The 22055-nt window shown below is 54.9% G+C and overlaps 1 protein-coding gene across 4 annotated transcripts in view; it reads left to right on the forward strand.

Moving 5' to 3' along the window:
• The window catches only part of MGAT5B (alpha-1,6-mannosylglycoprotein 6-beta-N-acetylglucosaminyltransferase B), a 70670-nt gene extending 64062 nt beyond the window's left edge, over window positions 1–6608 (forward strand). For 3 of the 4 annotated variants that reach the window (XM_055797749.1, XM_005233056.3, XM_055797750.1), the window contains 3 exons: window positions 3911–3985; window positions 4549–4823; window positions 5973–6608. In XM_055797749.1, coding sequence (XP_055653724.1) covers window positions 3911–3985; window positions 4549–4823; window positions 5973–6171 — 549 coding nt within the window. In that variant the 3' untranslated portion in view covers window positions 6172–6608. Of the gene's footprint in view, window positions 1–3910; window positions 3986–4548; window positions 4848–5972 lie in introns of all 4 variants that reach the window. The other variant, XM_055797751.1, reaches the window with a different exon arrangement.
• The last annotated feature ends 15447 nt before the right edge of the window (window positions 6609–22055 follow it).

Genomic DNA, 22055 nt, shown 5'->3' on the forward strand with positions numbered 1-22055 from the left:
CGCAGGGGGATGGGCACTGCCCCGGCTCTGCTGGCCACGCTGTTTCAGATGCCAGCCAGGGGCTGCTGGCCACCTTGGCCACCTGGGCACACAGATGGCTCATGCCCAGCCGGCTGTGAACCAGCACCCCCAGGCCCTTTCCCACTGGGCAGCTTCCCAGCCCCCTGCCCCTGGCCCGCAGCTGCCTGGGGCTGGTGTGAGCCACAGGCAGGACCCAGCACGGAGCCCTGTTGACCCTCACGCACTTGGCCTCAGCCCATCGGTCCAGCCCGCCCAGACCCCCCTGCAGAGCCTCCTGCCCCCCTGCAGATCAGCACTCCCACCCCGCTTGGTGTCATCTGCGAACTGATGCCTACGAGTCCCTCCTCCAGATTGTTGATAAAGACGTTCAACAGGGCTGGCCCCAGCACGGAGCCCTGGGGAACACCGCTGTGCCCGCCGCCAGCGGCTGTGACCCCATGCACCACCATGCCTTGGGCTCAGCTGTCCGGGCAGCTTTTTACCCACCCATGGAGCAGACCCATCCAAGCCACCCCCTAAGCCAGAAGAGCTGTCCAAGCCTCACCCTGAGGAAAAGCCCTTGTGCACCCCTCCCTTGTCCTTTTGCAGGTGGCACCCGCTCCAGGTCACCCTGCAGCTGCTGGGGAAGGCTTTTGGCAAGCTGTGCCTCTGCCATTCATCCCCCCTTGGAGCAGTTTTGCGTTTCACTGCTGGCTTGCATCCCTGACCTGTTTGTAAGGAAAATTGAAATCATGGAATCACCAAACCCCTCCAGCTCAGAGATCAAATCCTGGCACAGTTGCACGGGGCCAAGACGCAAATTGTGTCCCCCAGGGAAAGGTGATGCCAGGAGGCTTGTCCTCATGATGGATTATGGCCATTAGCCACGGGTTAGAGATTGGAGAAGGAGAGAGGTTTGCAGGTACCACCATTTTCTTAGCCTTCACCTTTTTCATCTATTGTCAAAAATAGTCCTTGCACAAGCAATTTAATAGACCCAATATTCTGATGTAGTGAAGGGAGAAGGCTTCATTATATTAAAGTCAAACATACAGGAATATAATGGAAAATTATACATTTCAGACTATGCTTGAAAGAGCGGCGTATTAAACATCACAGCGAAAATAGCTGGTTAAAATGTTCCCAGCCTGCTGTTACGTGCTAGTAGAGAATGGCATTATTTTTCTACTTACTTGTCTGAGGACGTTTGGATTTTTTTTTTTTTCCTTTCTTTTCCTTTTGAGCGAGGGAGACTTACTGCTCTTTTCAGCTCTGGGATTCCTGCTGGAGATTATAAAACCAGGGCTCTTATGGAGGTATCCCCATGGGGCATCAGTAACTCCCCATTTGGCTGGTGGAGAGCTCTGGTCCTGTGTTCCCCACTGATGCCTGGGGGAAAGGATGGCAAAGTTCCATCTTCACCGCCCCCTCTGCTCCCTCCCGTGGCATCCAGTGCATCGCTCCACTGGGCAGCGGGATGCTGTGGTCCCCACCTCAGAGCCCCCCTCCTCCTCCTCCCTCCCAGGGCTCTGGAGAGATCCTGAGCTCCCAGTGTGGGGAGTGGCATTAACGATACGGCTGTCAAGAGGAGGCCAAGCCTGTCAGATTTTAATTAAACAATTACCTTCTCAAAATTGGCATTTTCTGTCAGTCCTGGGTGCAGGAGCTGAATCCTAACGAGCTTGGGAAAGTGGAGCAGGGGGAAATGACAGCCTCTGGGGGAGCCCCCAGATGAGGGGGGCACATAGAGGTGTTGGGGCTGGAGGAGCGGGGGCTGCAGCCTCCTGATGCTCCTGGACCCCAGAGGGCTCCCAGGAGCCTGCGGGCAGGTGGGATTGTGCCCAGAACATCACCTCCAGCTACATGTGCCAGTACAAGGAGGTTTTCTGCCTCCACCTGGCTGTGGATGTGCTGCATCCCACTGGGTACCACAGCAGTATTTTGGGGGAAAGAGACTGTTTTACAGAATTACATCTGCACCATGCCTGGTGTGATGGGGTCCTGGGAAAAGCCCCCCCCGGCATTGCGGCCATGAAAGCAGTTGTAAGGTGAGACTGAGCACTGGTGGTGCTGAGCAAGGGGGGTTTGTCTCCCCCCTGAATGGGTGCCAGGCAGCACCCAGCACCCTGCCTGGCTCAGGCTCTGTGTGACCCAGATGGGCAGTTCTGCTCTGTGGAGGACTCTACCCCAGTTAACTGAGCACCCATCAGCGATTCAGAGCCAAGAATTGCTTGTCATTGTGTCAGCCCTGATTAGCGTGCACATCTGTAATTAGATGGAGCAGCTGTGATTTCCAGCCTGGCTGAGATCTCAGGTGGGGTATTTATGGCAGGGAGATGCTTAGAGTGATCTTCTCGGCAGAGTGAGCCTTTGAGCTTGGGTTTGATGGGTACTACAAAAGCAGCTAGCTGTTCTGGAGGCGCAGAGCTCAGAAAATGGAAGAAATGGTGTTTTCTGGATTAATTACCTTTAGGGTATTCTTGCTTATAATCCTTTTACATGAAGCTTTGCAGAGATGCACGGGGGGAAAGGGGGGGGGGGGGGGCGAGGACCAGACCCTTCCACGCGCCACCGTCTGCATCTCATGTAACATCTCTCTGGAAAAATAAGGGAGTATGGAAAAATCTGTCCTCCCAGGGCAGAAATTTCCTTTAAAAATTATTTGTTCCAGAAGAAGGGGGTGGATCAATGACATAGCCGTCCTGGCCATGCTCTTCCCCTGGGGAAAATCACTGTTGACTCTGGGGCAACAGCTGTGCGCTGGCACTGCTGGAGGGCAGTGAGCCCAGCTGCCTGCTTCTGCCTGCTTCTGCCTGCTTCTGCCTGCTCGCCCGGAACCTGTGCTCTCGGTGTGCCAGGGATATGCTTGTTTGGGGGATGCTGCTGAGTCGCTGTGTAGAGAAGGGGGTTTCCATGCCAGGACCCAAGGGTGGCTCTTGGGACAGGGAGATGTGACGTCAGGAAGAGAGCACTGGCAGAAATCTCCCGAAGACCTGCAGTGTTTTGTAACCCACGCTAAAAATACACCATGGTTTAAGTGCCGTTGGCTCTGTAAAAATAGCAGTTATCAATGTGGGGGTGCAGCACCGGCATGTACATACGTGGGCATTAACATTTCCTCTATTCCAGTGTGTACCCGGCTGCTGCATCCCTGCCCTGTCCCAGCCTGTGCCGGCGGCAGCGGGGAGCACCAAGCCTCTGGGACTGGGCTTCCACCCCATCACAGCCATCTGCCCTGGGCAGCAAACCCTCAGTGAAGTGGCAGTGGGAGAAGAGTGATTTTTGTTCCTATGTTGTGCACAGCCAGTCCCAGCCCTGGGCTTTTCACCGGCCAGTTTGGTGGGTTGCAGTACCGGGGCAGCAAAGCCTGGACCTTCCTCTGAGCAAGCAGAGCCGTGCTGAGGTCAGAGCACACAGGAGCAGAGGAACAGAGGATGCTGGACCAGACCCAGGGCACCAACCAGGATTAGCCTGGCATCTTTACCAGTCTTAACTACACCCCTCTACTTTAAGATTACCCCCCCCCCCCCCAGCCCCTTGCCTGCATTTGCGGAGTGTTTCTTGGGCTGAAACAGTTCATACTTTAATTGGAAGTGACCTATTGCTTAAAAAACGATTTTATTTTATAACGTGCCAAAACCGAAGAAAAGTGAGACTAAAATGGAACAGGGTAACTTCATTGTCACCGATACATGGGATGAATCAAAATTAATCCTTCACCCTCTTTCTCTAGTGCTTTATGGCTTGTGAAGTTTTTCCAGCCCTACTTTTATGCTCTGCTTGCTTTGGTGGACAGACACGAGCCGTGGGCTTCGGTGGTTGGGGCACTGCTGTCCCAGGCCACCGGTCCCAGTGGGGGGACAAGGCTGTCCCTGCTTGCTGCCTGTGCTCTGCTCTTCCCCCTTCACAGGTGGACCCTTACCTGCCTTACGAGTACACCTGCGAGGGGATGCTGGAGCGAATCCACGCCTACATTCAGCACCAGGTTGGGGAGCATCCCTGTCCTCCCTGGGGGAGCATCCCTGTCCTGCCTGGGGAATCATCCCTGTCCTCCCTGGGGAGACGTCCCTGTCCTCCCTGGGGGAGCATCCCTGTCCTCCCTGGGGAACCGTCCCTGTTCTGCCATGGGTCTGTTCCTGTTCCTCTGGGTAAGTAACCACTGAGCCAGTGCAGCTCCCCAGCGTGGCACCCCGGGTCCCAGCCCTGTGCAGCTGGTGGCCTAATTGAAGAGAGCACCAGGAGATGGGGGCTGGGGGAGATTTGCCATGAACCAAAGACACAGGGGGGGTGGTTGCAAGTAGCTGGAGGTAATGAGTCTGGGTCAAGACCTTTCTGCTGCAGAAAGTAAGGTAGCGTTGGGAGAAGAGGGGGTTGATGCCTTCATCTTCCACAGCAGGGGATGCCATCTATGCATGCAGGTGACCTCAACCTGAGAAGCAAACTCAGCAGCCCAAGTGTCCTTCTGTCCCACCAGCACCCTCCCTTCTCCATCCCCAACATCTCACCCTGTCCCTCTGGACACTGACCCACTGTCTTTTCTCCCACCAGGATTTCTGCACCACGTCGTCTCCTCCACTGCCTCCCAAGGCCAAGAGTCCTGCTATGCAAAGCCCTCCGAGCCCACTGGCCCTGTCCCCCAATGCCACTCACCTGGTGTGGTCCCCCAGTGCCAGCTGGGACCCCCACGCCTGGCCCCCAGTGGGCTCGCTGCAGGTGTGGGTGTCGGAGACCCAGCACGCCTGCACTGAGACGTGCCGGCGGCACGGGCTGGTCTGTGAGCCCACCTTCTTCAGATTCCTCAACAAGAAGGAGGTGTTTCTCCAGTGAGTTGTGACCTTCACAGCAAGGTGGTGGTGGGGACCATCAGCTGGATGATCCCTTTGCTCCCCCCATCCCCAGCACCCATTTTCCTCATGTCCTCCTTGCTGAAATCCCATTGAGGTGCCTTCATGCACAAGGCAGTGCGGGCAGGGTGCTGCCGGAGAGCAGCCCGTTGCTTGCATGTGTTGGCCTTGACCAGCTTCACACTTCAGAAGGCAACAATAGCCTTTCCAGGCACGTTTCCATCTCTCCCTCACCCCGTTCCTCTCCACCTCCTCCGAGCTCTCTCCCTTTCTCTCTTTTTTTTATAATCTTTCTTTATAAAACTGCATTTTGAACACACAGCGGTGAAGTTTTAATAGAGTATAAATCTGCCACCAAGCTCCATGCTGCTCTATGGGCAATTAAAATGCGAGCATTACTATTGCTATTATGCTGGTCAGGCAGGTGCTGTGAATCCCAGTGACATTTTTATGCGATAAATTAGGGCTGGGGCTTGGATTTCACCCTCCCCTCCATGCCCCACTCCAGACTTTAAAATGAGCTTGTTCAGGGACTCACCAGTTGAGAGGGGTTGGTGGGAGGGCGATGCCAGCACTGCCTCTCTGTCTGCTGGCATGGGCATGGGTGGTAGGAGAGGGATGCTGAGATCCGCACTGGGCATTTCTGCTGCTCCTCGGGGCATTTGGTGATGCCCGCCCCAGTTCTGCTGGCTGATCCAGGCTAGCAGGGGGCACGTGGGCATCTGTTGAACTGGTGTGCTTTTGTGTAGGGGACGTTAGCTGCTGTGGAAGGTGTCCACGAGAGTGGACAGGCTTGTTGGTCAGTGGGGGGATATAAAAGATTTGGGTGGATTTTTGTGCATGATTTCCTAAGCCATCCCTGGCCCACATGAGGGTCGGGGTGGTCTCTGGGCTGCAGGGCTGCGTTGCAAGAGTCACCGCTGCCTGCATGGTGTGTTGGGCTGGTAATAAGCCAGCCAGGGGGTGCCAAGCAGAGCACTTACGGTTCCTGATGCAACCAGCAAAGATCTGCCCCAACGCTTAGGGAAGGAACCTCCCCGGGAAGGACGGAACAGCACTAAAAACCCTTCAGTGAAACCTCAGGCAGCCTCCTCACCTGAACTGACCCACCTTTGTCTTTGTTTCCAGGCTCAGCATCACCTGCGACAGCACCGAGTATGAGATGAACCATCTTTACCCAGCAGTGGCTGAGAACGTCCACGAGTGCTACCTCCAGAAGGAGCCACTGCTCTTCAGCTGCGCGGGCTACAACACCAAGTACCGGCGCCTCTGCCCATGCCGCGACTACCGCAAAGGACAAGTGGCTCTGTGCAGGGACTGCTTGTGACTTGGTGTGTGTGTGTCCCGTGTTTGCGACATGCAACGTGTAACGAGTGGCTTTCTCAAAGCTTCTGCAATAGCTGGAGGTGGGACAGGTCCCTCTTGGCGGGTGAGCCAGGGGTGTCGGACGCTGGGGGTTGTTTCATCCGCCAGTCAACTGTGAGTGACCATGTCCTGATGTTTGGTTTCATTTTCTTCTCGAGGAGCATCATCGGACCGCATCCGAACCCACCTGGACCTGGTGGCACTGGGGTGGGGTGGTGGGGAGGAGGGGGGGGGGGCAGGGACACCCCTCTCCTCCTCTGGCAACAGGACAAGCCACCAGCAGACTGCAGTTTCAGGGTTTTCATCTTCTTCAAGCATCCTAGGTTGTTTTATTTATTGATTTATTTTTTTTTAACCCTCCCCATGACAAGTGGTAAATTAAAGGGGAAGCAACACCCAGCCTTTCTGTGGGAGTTATTGGGCAGAGCTGTGCTGGGGGGCACAGGGAGGCTGCCGGTGCCTGCCTTGGCTGTGGGGCTGGGGGGAGCCTGAGAAGAGTGGCTGGGCTGGAGGGACACAGTGGGGTCTGTCCCCCTGGTGTCCCCAGGAAGAGCCAGCAGGGGCTGGATGGCCCCCAGACTGTCCATGGGAAGCGAGGGGCAGGATGGGGCTGGGGAGGGCTCCCAGGAGGGATGCTGGACCCCGCAGCGATGCTGCTGGCAGGGCAGAGGTGCCCAAAGTGAGCCCCCCCAGCCCCCCGTGGTTCTCTGCTCTCTTCTGGGCTGTGCATGGAGCTGTACATCCCTCAGGGACTGAGGCACTGGAGGTGATGGCGGGGGCTTGGGGCTGTACATCCCTCGGGGACCGAGGCACCAGAGGTGACGGTGGGGGCACGGGGCTGCTCAGGGTTCAAGTGAGCAGGCAGGAGGACGTGCTGCAGCAGCTGAGCGGAACTGCCGGTGGGCACAGACCGAGGCCAGGGAAAGGGGGCAGCTCAGCAGCTGTGAAAGCAACATCACATCTCTGCATGCCCCAGATGTTGCAGCCACCGGAAGAGGTGAGCCCCAAGCAACCCCCTTCCATGTGTGGTCTTTGCTTTTTTAACCTTTCTTTATGACATTCATCTCACTTCAGGGGAGCTCTCACTGCTTCCTATATTTCCCCTCCCGGCACATCCCCTTGCTGGGTGGGTGCTGGCTGGGGTGGCCTGGGTGGGTTTTGTAGTGTTGCTCCCCGCAGCCAGGCTGCCAGTGTCTTGCTGTAAGGTTGGTACTCAGCCCTCCTGCTGCTTGGAAGCATTTGATGGTGAGACTCCTGCATCCCATAAAACACGTGGCTGGGAAATTGTGAGCTGGAAACTCCCTCCCAGCCCTTCCCTGCCTGGAAGAGCCCCTGGCCCAGCAGGCGAGGGAGGCTGGTGGGCTGGCAGCCTGTCCTGGCAATGTCACTGCAGGGTCCCAGGCCCTGGCATGCTTGTCCCCCACGGCTCAAAGTGACTGATGGAGAGCAGTGGCATGGCAGGATGAGTGCATGAGGTCTCCCCTTTGACCCAGCCATTTACTGCAGCTGTGCCATGTGGTCCTGGCACCTCCAGCCTGTCCTCCCCATGACTTGGTGTCTTGCAGCCAGGTTTTGGGAGAAAATCGGATTTCTTCAGCTGTGCAACAGCATCAGACAGACCTCAGGCTTCCCCTGCTCCCCTTGCCATCTCCTCGCTCTGGCTCTGGGAAGGGGAACACTGCAGGGTGCTCCTGACCTCTGGGCATCCCTTTGGCTGAGCCTGCGAGCCCACCACGGTGAGAACGGCCGCATCCTGCACTCAATGAGGCAGGAGCTGGAGACTGCTGTTATCCCGGAGCAGTTTGTCATCTTCAGCACAAAATTGCATAGGCAGCCTCCGTCCTGCCTGCGACACCAGACAAGAGGAAGGATTGATTAAGTAATTTCTGTGTCTTGCAGCCAGCATGTGTATAAATATGTGTCTCTTTGCAGAGCTGAACAACTGTACCTTGTGCCTTTCTACGGCACTTTTCATCTCGGTCTCAAAGCATCACCTGGCAAACGCTCCCGCCCTGCTCGCCCAGCTGCTGTGAGCACTGGCTGGGCCTCGCCCAGCTGCTGTGAGCACTGGCTGGGCAGGAGCTGGCCTGTGAGAGGCACGGGGGGTTGCAAGCAGGAATCACCAGCGATTCACCTCCCAGGGTTGTAAGGACCAAATAAAACCTGGTTTTATAGGATATCTAAGCGAGCTTTAGAGACCAAGATGCTCGGGATGCCTGCGGAGACAGTGCTCACTGCACCACCTCCCTGGGCAGCTTTCTCCACCGGTTCTGCTCAGCTGCTTTTAAAATATCCTTCACCTAACGGCAGCCCAGCGCCTGCCTCCCACGGCGGAGTCCCAATTATCCCCTGGCAGCAGCATTTTTGTGCAAGCTGAAATACAAGGCAGCTGGCTCACCTTCGTTGCTGTCGTGGGAAATAATGATCTGTCTGGAACTTTGCTGGATCTCGAGCCAGCCTGTAAATTTGGGTGATAGGGCTGAGCAATGCTCTGGTACTACCTGTCACATCTCTGCCCTGTCAGCTGGTGCTGAGGTCTGCTCCTGGTGCTGCCCTGAGGGTGGGATGCTGCCTGGGGAAAAGCCTCTCTTGGTCTGTTGGTGATCGCACATCACTCGCAGATGCTTGATGTAACAGGGACTGGAGTGTGGGTGCTCAGGGCAGCTCCTCCTGCCTCATTCCATGTGGAGCCCCAGCTGCTGGGAGCAGGAGGATGCTTTGGTTTGTAAAATCCCATGTAGGGGCAAGGTGGGGTCTTGGCTGGTTTGGTAATACCGGTGCTGGGTATTAGCGGTGGCTTTGGGTGCAGAATTGGCACCAATTTGTGTGTGGGGGTGCGTGTGCCAGGCCTGTGGGGCATACTGAGTCCTGGCACCCCGACACGGAGGTGGCAGCAGGGGATGGAACTACTGGGTCAGCAGCAGCTGCCAGAGGAGTTGGCATAAAAGAGAAGAGACTTTGTCACCTGGAAATGCTTTTTCTCTGCCTGTTTCTGTTCCTGAGCAATCGCTGGAGCATCTCGCTGCCTTCCCAAGCTCCTGCCCAAACAGGGCTCTGGTGCTTGCCCGGTCTCCCCGGCCAGGACATGTCCATCTGGAAGGGAGATCTGAGAGTGATACAGACATTAAAGTAACTTTTTATTTAGTAGGAGCACTGGAAGGGAAGCTGAGGCGCTGCTATATAAAAGATTCTTATTACCACAGCTAATTACAAAGAAGAAATCCCCAGCTGGGAGGGGGAAAAGAGGGGAAGAGTGTCAAAACTATGAATAAAATCAATTAAAAATCAAAAGAGGAGCTGTCACCTACACCCTCTGATGCTGGTGGATGGGACAGTTCATTTAACAACCAGAGCACGTGTGTGTGGAGCCCCTGGGATCTCCTTGGGGCAGGGAGGTGTGGACCTTTTGATGGCATCTCTGGTGTCATCCAGTAGGCAGAGCCTCCTGGAAGGTGTGTTTTTAAGCCTGTTTTCCTCTTCTGTTGGCTGTGAAACCAGGACAGGCATGTCTAAAGAATAATACTGTTCTGGAAATCTGTTTTCCATACCTAGAAACGGAGCCAGGGGCAATTTTTGTTTCTGAGCCTGACTCTTCTTAGTAATTCCACTCAGAACTTTCTGGAGGTTTTGTGTGTGTCCCCCCCCCCGTTTTTAATGTTGATGGTATCGAAACCTTCCGCTGCCAGTGCGGCTGGGGCAGTGGGGGGGGTCTGGCGGGAGGGCAGGTGGTCCCTGCCCTGGCATCCCCTCAGCATCCCGCTGCCAGCTGGGCGCATTGTCCCCTACAGAGGCTCAGCTCCTGGAGCAGCAATCTGGGCTGTAAATCACAGCCGGAGGGAGGTAATAGGGCTGCTCAGCTCTTATCTGGGCCTTTATTAGGAAATCGTTTAAACGGCTTTTCCCTCCTGATCCCCTGCTTATCAGCAGCCCGGTAAAATGGCAAATTGCATCCATGATGTGGACAGTCCAGGCAAGAGAAACCCATTTATTTCCCCTAACGGGTTTATTGCTAGATCAAGGAGCTGCTGAAGATGTAAGCACCAGTGGTTATTTCCCCAGGTGATGGATCTAGCTGCCACACAACCTCTGGTAACCAAAGCACGCCACCTGACAGGGATGTCTAATGGACCTGTGGTCAGGACTACTGGCTCATGTATTTCAAGGTCTTGCTTTAATTGAGTCCTGTCTCCCTGGTGTCACACTTTTTTTCTTTTTTTTTTTATTATTTTTCCCTCCTGTAGAAAGACTTCCCAAAATAAACTAATGCATTTAATCTCCTGTCCCCTTCCCTCATCTCTGCCTGCCTTTGGCAAAGCCAAAGCCATAAAGAAAGTTAACAAATTGAAAATCTGTCTTCAGACTTATCAAGTGAAAAAATAGAGAAATCTTTTGCCTTTTTTCTTTTTTTCTTCTTTCTTTTTCTTAATTTCCATTAGAAAGGACCTGCGGGGTGGGTGGGTGTGTATGTGTGTGTGAAACCCCCTTTCAAAGCTGTGGGGCTAAGTGTTCCCTTTCTTATCAGCTCGAGCAGTGATGCCCAGTGACACTCATTGTGGCTCGTTAGCGGAAAGCCGTTAAAACTCTGGATCGATATTTTCTCAGGAGAGATAGGGCCCATTCGATATTATTCCCTAGGCAGGCACAGAAATGCCAACGAGCCATCCACAAAGCAGAGCAAAAATGCTAAGGATGCAGCTTCTCCCGCCAGCACCCGTGGGGGAGCAGGATGTCCCCCAGCCTGGGCAGTGTGGGAGCCAAGCCAGGATCCAGCCCTCAGCATCCAGGTCTTCTGGAAAGGGGAATAAAATTAAAGGTTGGGAGGATGGGGAGAGGAGGGAGTGTTTTGGGGAGGCTTAGGTACCTCTGTGGGGCTTGACCTCCAGCCAGGGACTATGGGTGCAGGTGCCGCTGCTGCCTAAAGGGCCTCAGGAGGGCAAAAAATATATGAATAATGTGCCCATTGCCAACACTTGGCTGCTGACTTTGGAAAGCTGGGAGGAGAGGGGCTGGTGGGGTGCGCAGCCCCTCTCCTTGCTGTCCCTCAGAGGGTTTCCACTGCCTCTCACCCTCTGGAACCCAGCTCCCAGTAGAGGCCCACTGGAAACAGGACAAAGGTTTGCTTTATTTGAAAGCAAGCTACCAGAAGTATCAGCTTTTCTATAATCACAAACCATAAACCAGGAATAACGATCTGCCCTAATTTAGTTCCTTTCATCTAAGGATTCAAAGCATCTGACATCATCTGTAAGAAATAAGGAAAGACTTTGCAACCTGCATGGAAATGCAGTTGTTTCAGAGGTGTGCGTGCAACTTTTTGCTGAACATTGTATCGCAACCCCTCACTCGGCAGCCCCAATCCTTTCCCAGCTTACCCCAGTTTCATCTTGCTGAGACTGGGACCTGGGAAGTCAGCCTGGAAATGGGTGATGTTCTTGCAGCTTGACGTGGTGCACAGCTGGCTTAGTGCTGTTGAGCTTGGAGGATTGTTTATTTAATCAATTAATTGAATTAATTAATTTTCAGGAGAGTGTTGAGAAAAATAATAGGAAGTGCCGGCAGCTCTGCCAGCTGTCTTGCTGCGGTGGGGACGGGCATGATCTGTACGTGTGGCTCAGGGGAGCGAGGTGAGCCCGGCTGGGCAGTGCTGGGGCAGATCACAGAGATCACAGAGATCACAGAGCCGTTTGGGTTGGAAGGGATCTTTAAAGGCCACCTCGTCCAACCCCCTGCCATGGGCAGGGATGCCCCCCACCAGCCCAGGGTGCTCCGAGCCCCATCCAGCCTGGCCTTGAACCCTGCCAGGATGGGGCATTTCCCACCTCTCTGGGCAACCTGTGCCAGAGCTTCACCACCCTCGCTGTAAAAAACGTCCTTCCTTACATGTAGTCTGAATCTATCTTCTTTCAGTTTAAAACCATTCCCCCTCGTCCTGTCGCTACAAGCCCAAGCCTGTCCCCATCTTTCTGATAAGCCCCCTTTAAGCACCGAAAGGCTGCATTAAGGTCTCCCCAGAGCCGTCTCTTCTCCAGGCTGAACAGCCCCAACTCTCAGGCCTGTCCTCACGGCAGGACGTCCCTGCTCCATCCCTCTGACCATTTTTGTGGCCTCCTCTGGACCCACTCCAAGGCCCATGTCTTGTACAGCAGTTGCAGCTGGGGAGAGCCTGGTTCACACCCCTCCAGCAGCGCTTTCCTCAGGCCAAGGTAAACCTGGCTGCCCTCCAACTGCGGTGCCTCCTTGTCCCTGTCCCTGCCAGCCCCACACCTCTGCTGTCCACCGAGCCCCCTGCATGTGCTTTGCCCCACGTCCTTTGCTCTCACCGAGCCTGGCACGCTGCGATTTCCTTCCAGCGTTTGCTCTGGAAACTGGGGAGGGTGTTGCACCCCTTCTACCTCTAAGGATCCAACCATGCAGTTGCATGCTTTGATGCAGCTGCAACAAAGATGTTCCTTGGCCACAGCCGTCCCCAGGCTCTTGCAACATTTCTGTTCTGCAAAGGCTTGTTCAGGCTTGGTGCTGTGGTTTGAGCCACTTTGGCTCCTGTCCCCAAATCTTGCCATCTCTCCATCTAGGTCAAACGAAGAGCAGCAACTGGGTGCTAAAGTGGAGCCTGGTGAGCTGTCACCAGCAGTGACAGTGCCACAGCAATCTCTGCATTATCACACGGTAGCAACCAGTCCTCTGCCCTTCCAGCTGTGGCCGTGCAGAGACTGGGCTTGGGAGCAAGAAGTTCGTAAAAGAAATCTGGGAAGCAACAGATTTCCACACCTAATTAACTCAACAAATTAATCCTAATTAGAAGCTGTAATTGGGATTATAGTGGTTAATCATCTTTCCCCCCAAGCAACAACTGCACTATCTGCCTTTATTATAAAAGCAGAGGACACGGAGTTATGCGTCCCTGACACCAAAGCTGTCACCGCTGCCACCCGGGCGCACCCTGGGGGGGATGGGATCAGGTCTAGTCCCCTCGCCATGCTGCTCCCCAGGCTGGGGGTAGGGGGAAGGCAGTACTGTGTGGCCCAGACCCCCCCATGACTTCCAGGGTGTGATGCACTGGATTGCATCATTGCTGCTTTTCCAAGAACACTGAGTTTGACTGCTTGTGCTCCCGTTTAAGCAATTTGCTACCAAAAAAATTAAACTGCAGGGAGTTTTCATTGACTTTTTTTGTCCTTCTCCGCTGCTGCTTTATGCTAAAAAGAGCCTGAATGAAAACATCTGCTTGTTCTTCTTTTTCTGAGCACATTAATTAAGCAGCGTCCTCCTGTGACGAGTTGGTCCCAGCAGGAACATGGAGCAGTCCTTTCCTCCTGCACCGCTCTTGACGGCGTTTGCTGTCCCCTGGGTGCCGGTGGGCTCTGAACTCCTCGGGATCCCTGCAGCAGCTCAGGACTGAGCCCAGCCCCAGCTCCAACCCCCTTTCCCCCCGTTTCCCCCCACTGCTCCCTAGAGCCCACCCAGCAAAACCCCAACATCTCTTCCCTGCACCCCTCTCCTGCTGGTGGGAGCTCCCGGGGAGCATCGCAGCCCAGCTTTGCTGTTACCTTGGGGAATTTGCTTTTGGGGCCGTGGGGTGAGAATTATACCCGGCAGCCACAACCCCCCTGCCTGCCTGCCTGCTGCCTGGTGCTGGGAAAGCTGCTGCCAGTGCCGGGTTGGTTTCAGGTCCTTTCCTGCCCTACCGAGGACTGGCTGGGCAGCTGAAAGGGGAACTCTTGGAGAGGCTTCACCCCAAGGGCTGGCTCCCAGCATGGCCCAAAGGGAATATCGGGTGTCCGGTGTGCAGGATGCACCAAAGCAGTTGGGCAAAGCACTATTAAATGCCCTGGAGAGCACAAACTTGCTGCAGCGGCCCCCAGAATGATTACTGGCAATATTTAGCAGTGCAGAAAATACAGGATTATGCTTCTTCTTACATTTGGCTCAGCTTTATCCAAAGCCACAGAGAACTTGTGCACAGCAGATCTCGGGGGTTATCTTCAATGAGAGCCTGTGTTGCTGCAGAGGAAAGGCAATGATCCTTGCATCCTACCTCAGCCACCCCGCACGCAGCCGGTGCTTTTGCACCTCCCCACCTCCAGCACTTGCCATCACCCACGAGGGGCTCAGTCCAGTTTTCTAGGTGCTATTTTGGTTGGGCGTTTTTGTTATAAGTGTCATTGAATGGGAAAAATAAAAAGTCGAGGACTCCAGTGGTATTTTTAGTCCCGTATCGGTGACTAGCTTGAAATCCTCAACAGGACTGTAAAAAAAAAATTAATCTGCATCTGCTGTGCATCATTTTTACAAAGCTTGTCTCTTTCTACCAGAGGGATGGTTTACAACCCTGCTTGTCTCAGTTTGAGAGAGCGCCAAGTACCTGCCAGGCAGCCCCAGCTACAGCAGACAGCAGCAGGAAACCATCAGGGATGGGGGTGAGCAGGAGGCAGAAGGAAGAAAAATTATTGTTGTCTCTCGTTGAGTTTGCAGCAAGCTTGTGCCCCATCTGGCTACTCAGGTATGTGGGCAGATGCTGTCTGTGCAGGTGTAGCAAGCTGCACTGGTTGTGCTGGTTTTCTTACAAGGCAGAGCTCCTGGGGTGAACTGGGGGAGCTGCTGGGAACCTGGGAGATGCTCTCAAGCTGAAGTGAGCTGCTGTGGGAACCCTTGAGCAACACCCCACCACCCTGGATGGGGAAGGAGAAGCCTTATTGCCATGGAGACTGATGAGAGAGTTGAAAACTAGCTGCCATGGAAACCAGTTTGGGAATCTGTGGGGCCAGCCCGCCAGGCTGGTCCCTGGCTCGTGGGGATGGTGTGGTCCATGCAGCATGGGATGACTGGGACCTTCAGATGCTCCAGAGCAGGTCTGGGCCCCACTGCAACCCCCAGATGGGCTACTAGGGGGCCAAACTGGAGCAACCTGGCCCCAAACTGGGGAACCGAGCAGCTCAAACTGGAGTGATGTGGGCTGGTGGGGAAAGAGCTGATGGATATTTCTGGGCTTTCAGCCACACAACACTCAGGACTGTGAATTGTGCAGAAAGATGAACATTAAAGTGACCGGGGGTGGAAATGCAGCAGGAGACACATCTCCTGAGAGAAATGACATGGAGGCTGGGCGGGAAGGGCAGGACTGGGACAAGGGGTTGGTGAGAGCAATGGGAGGGATGGGGGATGCTCTCAGTGGAGCAGCAGGAGGGATGGGGGGGTGCTTTCAGCTTGGCAGCAGTGAGGTGATGTGAATAGCCCTTAATAGCTCTTCCTCCCCACCCAGACCCAATAAAGAATCTCGTGTTTGGGTTCTGTGTTTATTTTGTTTCCTAAAATAGGACTTTGGGAAAACACGGGAAGCCTCATCACCCCCAGGCTGAGCCTTTGCAAGAGAGAGATGCCCTCAGTGGGGACCGAGGTGGCTTTTGTCAGCCCTCCCACGGGCCATGCTCGCTGTGCCGTGCAGCAGCATTTTAAACACAATGCCTCCATGCCCTTCCAGCCTTGCTCCTGGCACGGAGCAGGCTGGCACACCTGGGCTGGTGCGTCTGAGGGTCACCTCCCCAGCACCCATGGCAGAGGAGAAGCAGCTCTGCCTTGTCTCACCGTGCCCCCTCCGCACCTTTCCCCTGCACCCAGCAGCATCTCCCGGCCAGCAGCTGGCAGAAGGGTCCTCCATGTGTGGGTGATGAGCACCTCACCGCGAGCTGGTAACTCTCCAGCCCACCCGCTTGTCTTTTTGCATGCATGAAAACACCTGCTGACATTTCCAGCCATTTATTGTCTGCCATGAAGCTGCCCCGTCAGACATGGCACACCGACTGTGCACCCTTGATCCGGGGTGGGAGAAGCCACCACTACCCCCGCCCCCCATCAGGACATTCTGCCACCCCAGATATGCCCGAGCTCTGCAAGGCCAGCAGATGCTCTGGCTACAAATTTCAAGACTGAGTATCTCCACTTGTGATGGAGTGAAGTGATGGAAAAGGGGTGGAACCACACAAGACCTGGGCAGGGGGAGAAGATGAGGATTCCTCACAGCTGTGGTCCTAAAAGCACCGTTCTGCCCTTGCTACCTATTCCCAGAGGGCAAGATGTAGCAGCCTGGCCCCCAGCGAGCCCACCCAGCAGTGCAGGGAGGGTGGGAGCAGCTGGAGCCTACAAAGGGCTGATAGAGGCCACCTGGGCTGTGCTGCTGTGGGTGGGGGCTCTGGGCTGGTCCTGGAGCCTGGCTGCAGGAGGAGGGATCAGGACCCCCAAGGCTGGCACGGTGAGCTGATATCCCCATCCCGTGCCCTGGGGGGGGGGGGGGGGGGGGGGGGGGGGGTTTGGCAGCAATGTAGGTGATGGTTTGGGGCTGTCGGGGTCCCCTCCATCCTGAGATAGGCAGCTTGAGTCTCAGGAGCCAGACTGGGCAGGGCTTGTGGCTGGGACCCCCAGGTTTGGCGGGTTTATCCTCCTGTAGCTGCTGATCCCAGAGCCTAATCTCTGCAGCAGTGGGAGGGGTGGAGGGGCTGTGCCTCACACCCCCCCAGCTGGGCTGGTGCCTAAGAGCTCAGCTTCGCCTTACCCGGGGCCAAGCACAGCTTTGCACTAACTGCAACCTCAGGATGCCCTTTAATTTTTAATGTTTCAATAAAACAGTAATTACAAACATTGCATTTTGAGTTTTTAAGCAGTAAGTATTAACTTCCCAGGGTTTAATTATTCAACAGAAATTAATGAAAGTGGAGCTGGATGTCTTGGCTCTTCTTAGTGGGGCCAGCATCTATCTGCTTTGTAGGGGGAGGTTGAAGCCCATCCCCGGTGCCTCGGGGCTACTCAGGACTGACTGGGTACCTTACCAGCCAGGGCGGAGTGTGGGGAAGCCTGGCTGGGGGGGCACCAACGTGCTGGGCTGGGTCGGGGTGTGGAGAGGTCTGGGAGGGTAGCAAGGTGCCCCCAGAAGTAGGTCCTTCTCTGCTCCCTGCAGGGTTTCCAGCCAAGGCAGTGCAGGATCCCAGCTGTGGGGTGCAGCTCTCTGGGAGGCCAGCGACTGCTGAGATCTGAATCCACGCCACGGGAGACCATGCGTTAACCCAGGCGGGGAAACTGAGACAGGTGCTACCCAGCAGGTAACGTGACCCTGTGGCTGCTTCCTTGTGCCCCCTACCCAGCACCTGCCCCTGCCCCCAGCCTGGGAAGGGACTCTGGAGCGCCAAGTCTTTGTTCTCTGGAGTTTTCTGCAGCCTTAATTGTGTTCTGAATTCCCTGGGAAGATTTCAGGCTTGGTTTTAATTACTGTGCTATGATACAGTGTAGTTCAAGAGCACCTTTGCTGGGGAGAGGTCTGTCGTGACCAGGTGTGCTTCCAGGGCAGTTTAAATATAACAAAATAGTCAGCATCTTGGCAAAACTTGCAGATTCGGGCTGGCTGATGTTGGACCCTCACCCTGCATGGGTGGGTTTGGGAAAGCCTTGATGGAGGAGGGCAAGGGATGGGGAAACAGGGGGATAAAATACTCCCTGCCAGGAGTGAGCGATAGGGCTGCAGGACTGGGGGTTCAGGGGGGGCATCGTGCTGAGATGGGACCCGCCAGGGATCTCCAGTTCCCTGCACCCACATCTCAGCCCTTTCTTGCATCCGCAGAGCACCAGCCTGTTGCATCATCCCATCCTAAACAGAATATCCACATGGCAATGGCCTTCAGCAGCTGGCATCAGGGAAGGTCTCTGGGAACCACATTCGCTAGAAAAGGGAGTTGTTATTAATAGTTAACTGTCATAACTCCATTAATAAGCAAACCTGCCTGATCAACTGCGACAAGATGGTAAGAACACGATGACAGCCAGAGCTCTTCACAAAGTGGAAATGGTTGTTTGTTGGGGCTGGGTGAACAAATTGAAGTGAGTGGAGGAGGCGGTGAGGGTTGGTGGGGAGCGGAGTGGAGGTGACGGCTCTGCTGATGAGGTGCTGGGGACGGGGAAGGAATGGGGCCTCATTTGCAAGGGAAATGAAATTATCGCTTGCTCTGTCTGCAGTCCTTGCACTGCAGAGCCTGATGAGCTGTGTTAGGAGAGTGCTGGAGGGGGTGGCCCTGGGAGCATCCAGCACCCAGGTGTGGGATCAAAGCCCCCTGGAGCCTGGGTGTCCTCCCTGTGGGGCAGGTCCTCATGCAGATGGGGCTGTAGTAGCCCCCCAAGGGGTCTGGGTGTGACCTGCTTCCCTGGGGTGGGCTCGTTATCTCCTTCACCACCTCTCTGCTCATCAAAGCCTCATCTTGCACTGTGCAGTCTGTATTTAGGGAAGGTCACGGCAATGGATGTTGGTCAGTCCTTCCTGAAATAGCAGCAGTGGGGTAAGGGGAGAAGATGATGCTGATCAGGATGAGATCTGCTGGAGCAGGTGAATCCTGGTGCAGTGGCACCCAGGATGCTTGCACTGTGGTGCTGCTGTCACCCAGGTTCATGTCCCCAGGTGGGTCTCATATGTGGGATGGTGAGTTTTGGCCCATCCGCATGCAGTGGGAAGCCGGGGGGCTCTGTAGGCAGCTCCTGCCTGTGGCTGGGCAGCGAGTCTAGGGGCTCAGGGCAGTGCCCGCAGCCTGTGTTAAGGGCAAGGTATAGCCAGCTCCATCCCCAGGCTGGGGATGCTCCTCTTCTGTAATGTGACTATTCCTCATTCCCGTCCTGTAAACAGGGCATCAGTGGTTCCCAGATGGGAATGCAGCTCCCTGGTCTCTGTCCCACAGGCTGATAGCTGCTGGGCTGGAAATAAAAGGGAATTGGGCTTAAATGAGGAGCATCAGGGAGACAAGGAGTGATTTAACCGAGTCAGTTAATCAGTTGTGGCAGTGCTGGTCTGGGTGAGAGACCCGGCTGCTCCCCGCTGGCTCTGCAGGGAAAGTTCACAGAGCTGTCGCCAATCATTTGGGGTGTTTTATTTGGGTCTTAACTTTGATTTAACTTCAGTAGATTATAAAGACAAAAAGTCATTCCAAGGCGCTTTATTCAGGGGGAAAAAAAATAAAAAAGCCAAAATGGGGTAGTTTGAAAAGTTGTCAAAATGATTTTCCACTCCTTCAAAATAATCTCACAAAACTGACCCAGATTTTACAAGGCACTCTGGCTTTCAAAGAGCTGCCTGTCTGTGCAGAAGATGGGTCTGTAAAACATAATTTTTTTTTTCCTTAGTACTTTTACAAAACCTGTGCCTTGCCTCATTCCTGTGGGATCTGTAAGGGCATGATTCTTTGTGGGGAAATGCGATCCGGCCTTGTAAGTTATCCCGGAGCAGTAAAGCTGCTGCGATGCTCCCAGGAAGCGGGCATGATATTTCCGTGAGGCTGCAGCGTGTCTCCACCTGCGGGAAGAACGGAGGACCCCAGGCCACAGCTAAGTGTGACAGCAAGGCCCTGCCCCAGCTGCAGAACAGCTTGTCCTTAATTTTTGGGGAAGCTCAGGCTGACACGGGGTGTGGGTGGAAGGAGCCTCACCAGCCACCTGTCTGTGCCAGTGAAGGGTTGCCCTGATGCCACGAGTGATGGGTGAGCTGGAGATATGCAGGGATGGGGCAGACATCCAGGTAACAGAGTTGAGCAACAGGGTCAGGGACAGAGGGCAGTCTGGGGAGAGATGGGGGGTGATTTAGGGTATGGGCTGGCAAATGGGGCAGAACTGGAGGGTTGCCCCGAGCTGTAGGGCTGGGCTGCCCCATGGTGACTCAAGAGCCGTGAAATGTTTGATGGATGGATGAGGCACTGAACAAGGCAGTCTAGGGATGCCCTGGCATGGCTGGGAACTCCCCTCTAGTCCAGCAAATGTCTGTAGTTAGGGAAGGAAACTGCAGCTCGCTCTTGATCTGAGATTAAATGCTCAGAAACTCAAGCCCAGGGGGAATGAAAGGTCTGACCAGACCGCAGCGAGCCCCAAAGCCTGTCTGGAGTTGGCTGGGAAACAGATCCCACTGCCCGGCTCTGCTGGCACTGGGTTTCACATACATCTGTGTGCTCCTGGTCTTCCAGATTTGCACTATCCCCTTGCCCCACGCTCCCCTGCTCAGCATTGCTCAGCACCGGTCACGCTAACCCTGACTCCCAGACCTGGGGGATGTCAAGTGACCCCTGGGCCACGTGCCCTGGGAGCCACAGGGGGGGACCGCGTGCGGGGGCTCAGCCAGCTCTTGAGATGCACCCGAGGCACCGGCATCTGCAAATCTCCCCAGGCCAAGCGACTGGAGGTGCTGGGTCAGGCAAAGCTCTCCAGGTCCGATGTCACTTCAAAGGCATCTGCTGGGCACGTTTCAGTGAGGGCAGCAGGCTGGAGGGGCTGGGAATTGTGGAACAGATGGGATGCTGGAGAGGGGTAGGGGATGAGAAATTATGGCTGATTTTGTGCCCTCAAGCTGTATGGAGTGGCAGGGAAATCTGTTAGCTTTCATGCAAGGGAGGATTGCTAGCAGGGTGCTAGGGAGGCCAAGACTGGGTTAATTGCTGCTTCCTTGTTTATTTAGTTAATTGGCTGGGTGCTGGAGAGGAAGAAAAAGGCAACCCCGGGCTCTCTATCTGGGGAAGGAGCAGGGCTGGCTGCCACTGTGCTCCCGGCCATCAGCTGATGGACCCATGCTGCCTGCTGGCTGGGCTGCCTGCAGTTGTCCCTGTTTTCTGGTAGTGGCCATGAGTTAATGATGATTGTAAATGAACTTTGCTGGTCATCCAGGGGTCCTACCAGCCAGGGGGGGCTGAAGCTGGGGAGGGCTGTGCAAGCAATTGCGATACCTCCTGTACTTGGATGCCCAGGAGTAGATAAGCAGGGAGGAGAGCTCTTGGATCAGCATGATTCAGTGCCCGTGGGGAGCCTGAGGTGCTGCTTGGAACTGATCCTGCCAGATCTGGGTTCACATCTGGCAAAGGGCAATTCTGGGTTTAAATCCTGGTTGTGGGATGCTCGTGATCCCTGTGAGAGGACCAGCTGTGATGGCTGCGAGTAGGCTTGCTCAGACAAAGCCTAGCACTGAACATCCCCTGGGACATCTGCCAGAAGCTGGTGCTGTGCTGAGCAGAGGGGAGCAGGACCCAGACATGTCTCTTCACGTTCTGCAGAGCCCTCATCCTCTCCTCTTGCTCATTCTCCGGAGCTGAGCCACTCATGAACTGTTGAGAAAATAGATTTGAATCTGAGATTTGGGTTTTTTTAAACTTAATTTTTCATCTGACCTGATTAAAGCACTGCTCATGCTGGCTGCCTTGCATTTTGTTTATTCATTTCACCACATTCTGCTGGGGCACTACATTGCCTTTATTCAGCAGCAGAGCTGTTTGCCCACGGCTGCGAGCCAGGCAGCCGGGCTACAGGGGAGCAGCATCCCAGCACTGGTCCCATCCTTTGTGAGGGTCAGACCCTGCTCTCGTTTTCTTTAAAACCTGTGAAAGTCTGAGCCCTGTTTTTATTACTAGTGTGGGTGAGGGAATAGAGTGTTACTGTCTTGCAGAAAGTGCCAAGCCTGGGATGGGCTCTGCAAAGGTGCTAGGTGCAAACAGCTGTGTGGAGGAATGGTCGGTTTGCTGTTTTATTAGGCAGGGGAGAAAAGAGAAGGAAAGATCAGGTTCAGGCATGGTAAGTGCCAGTCCCAGGCAATACTGGCTCGCAGCTGTGGCAGGGAGCTGAAGGAAGATGCTTACATAGCACTGACTGCCAAGACAATGGCAAAACCAAAGCACTGTGAAATCTTCCCTCCAGAACCCTTCTGACCCTCCTTCTCCGTGGCTCTTGGCGTATGAGCCCTGAACCGTGCAGCCATGTCAGGGCCTGCTCAAGGGCAGCATGGGCAACACTCACCTTCCGACCACCAAAAATCCCTGGGAGTCAGAAATAGGGTGATAGGTGATGCTC

Source organism: Falco peregrinus, chromosome 2 (assembly GCF_023634155.1).
Source record: "Falco peregrinus isolate bFalPer1 chromosome 2, bFalPer1.pri, whole genome shotgun sequence".
In the NCBI taxonomy this organism is placed as follows: Eukaryota; Metazoa; Chordata; class Aves; order Falconiformes; family Falconidae; genus Falco; species Falco peregrinus.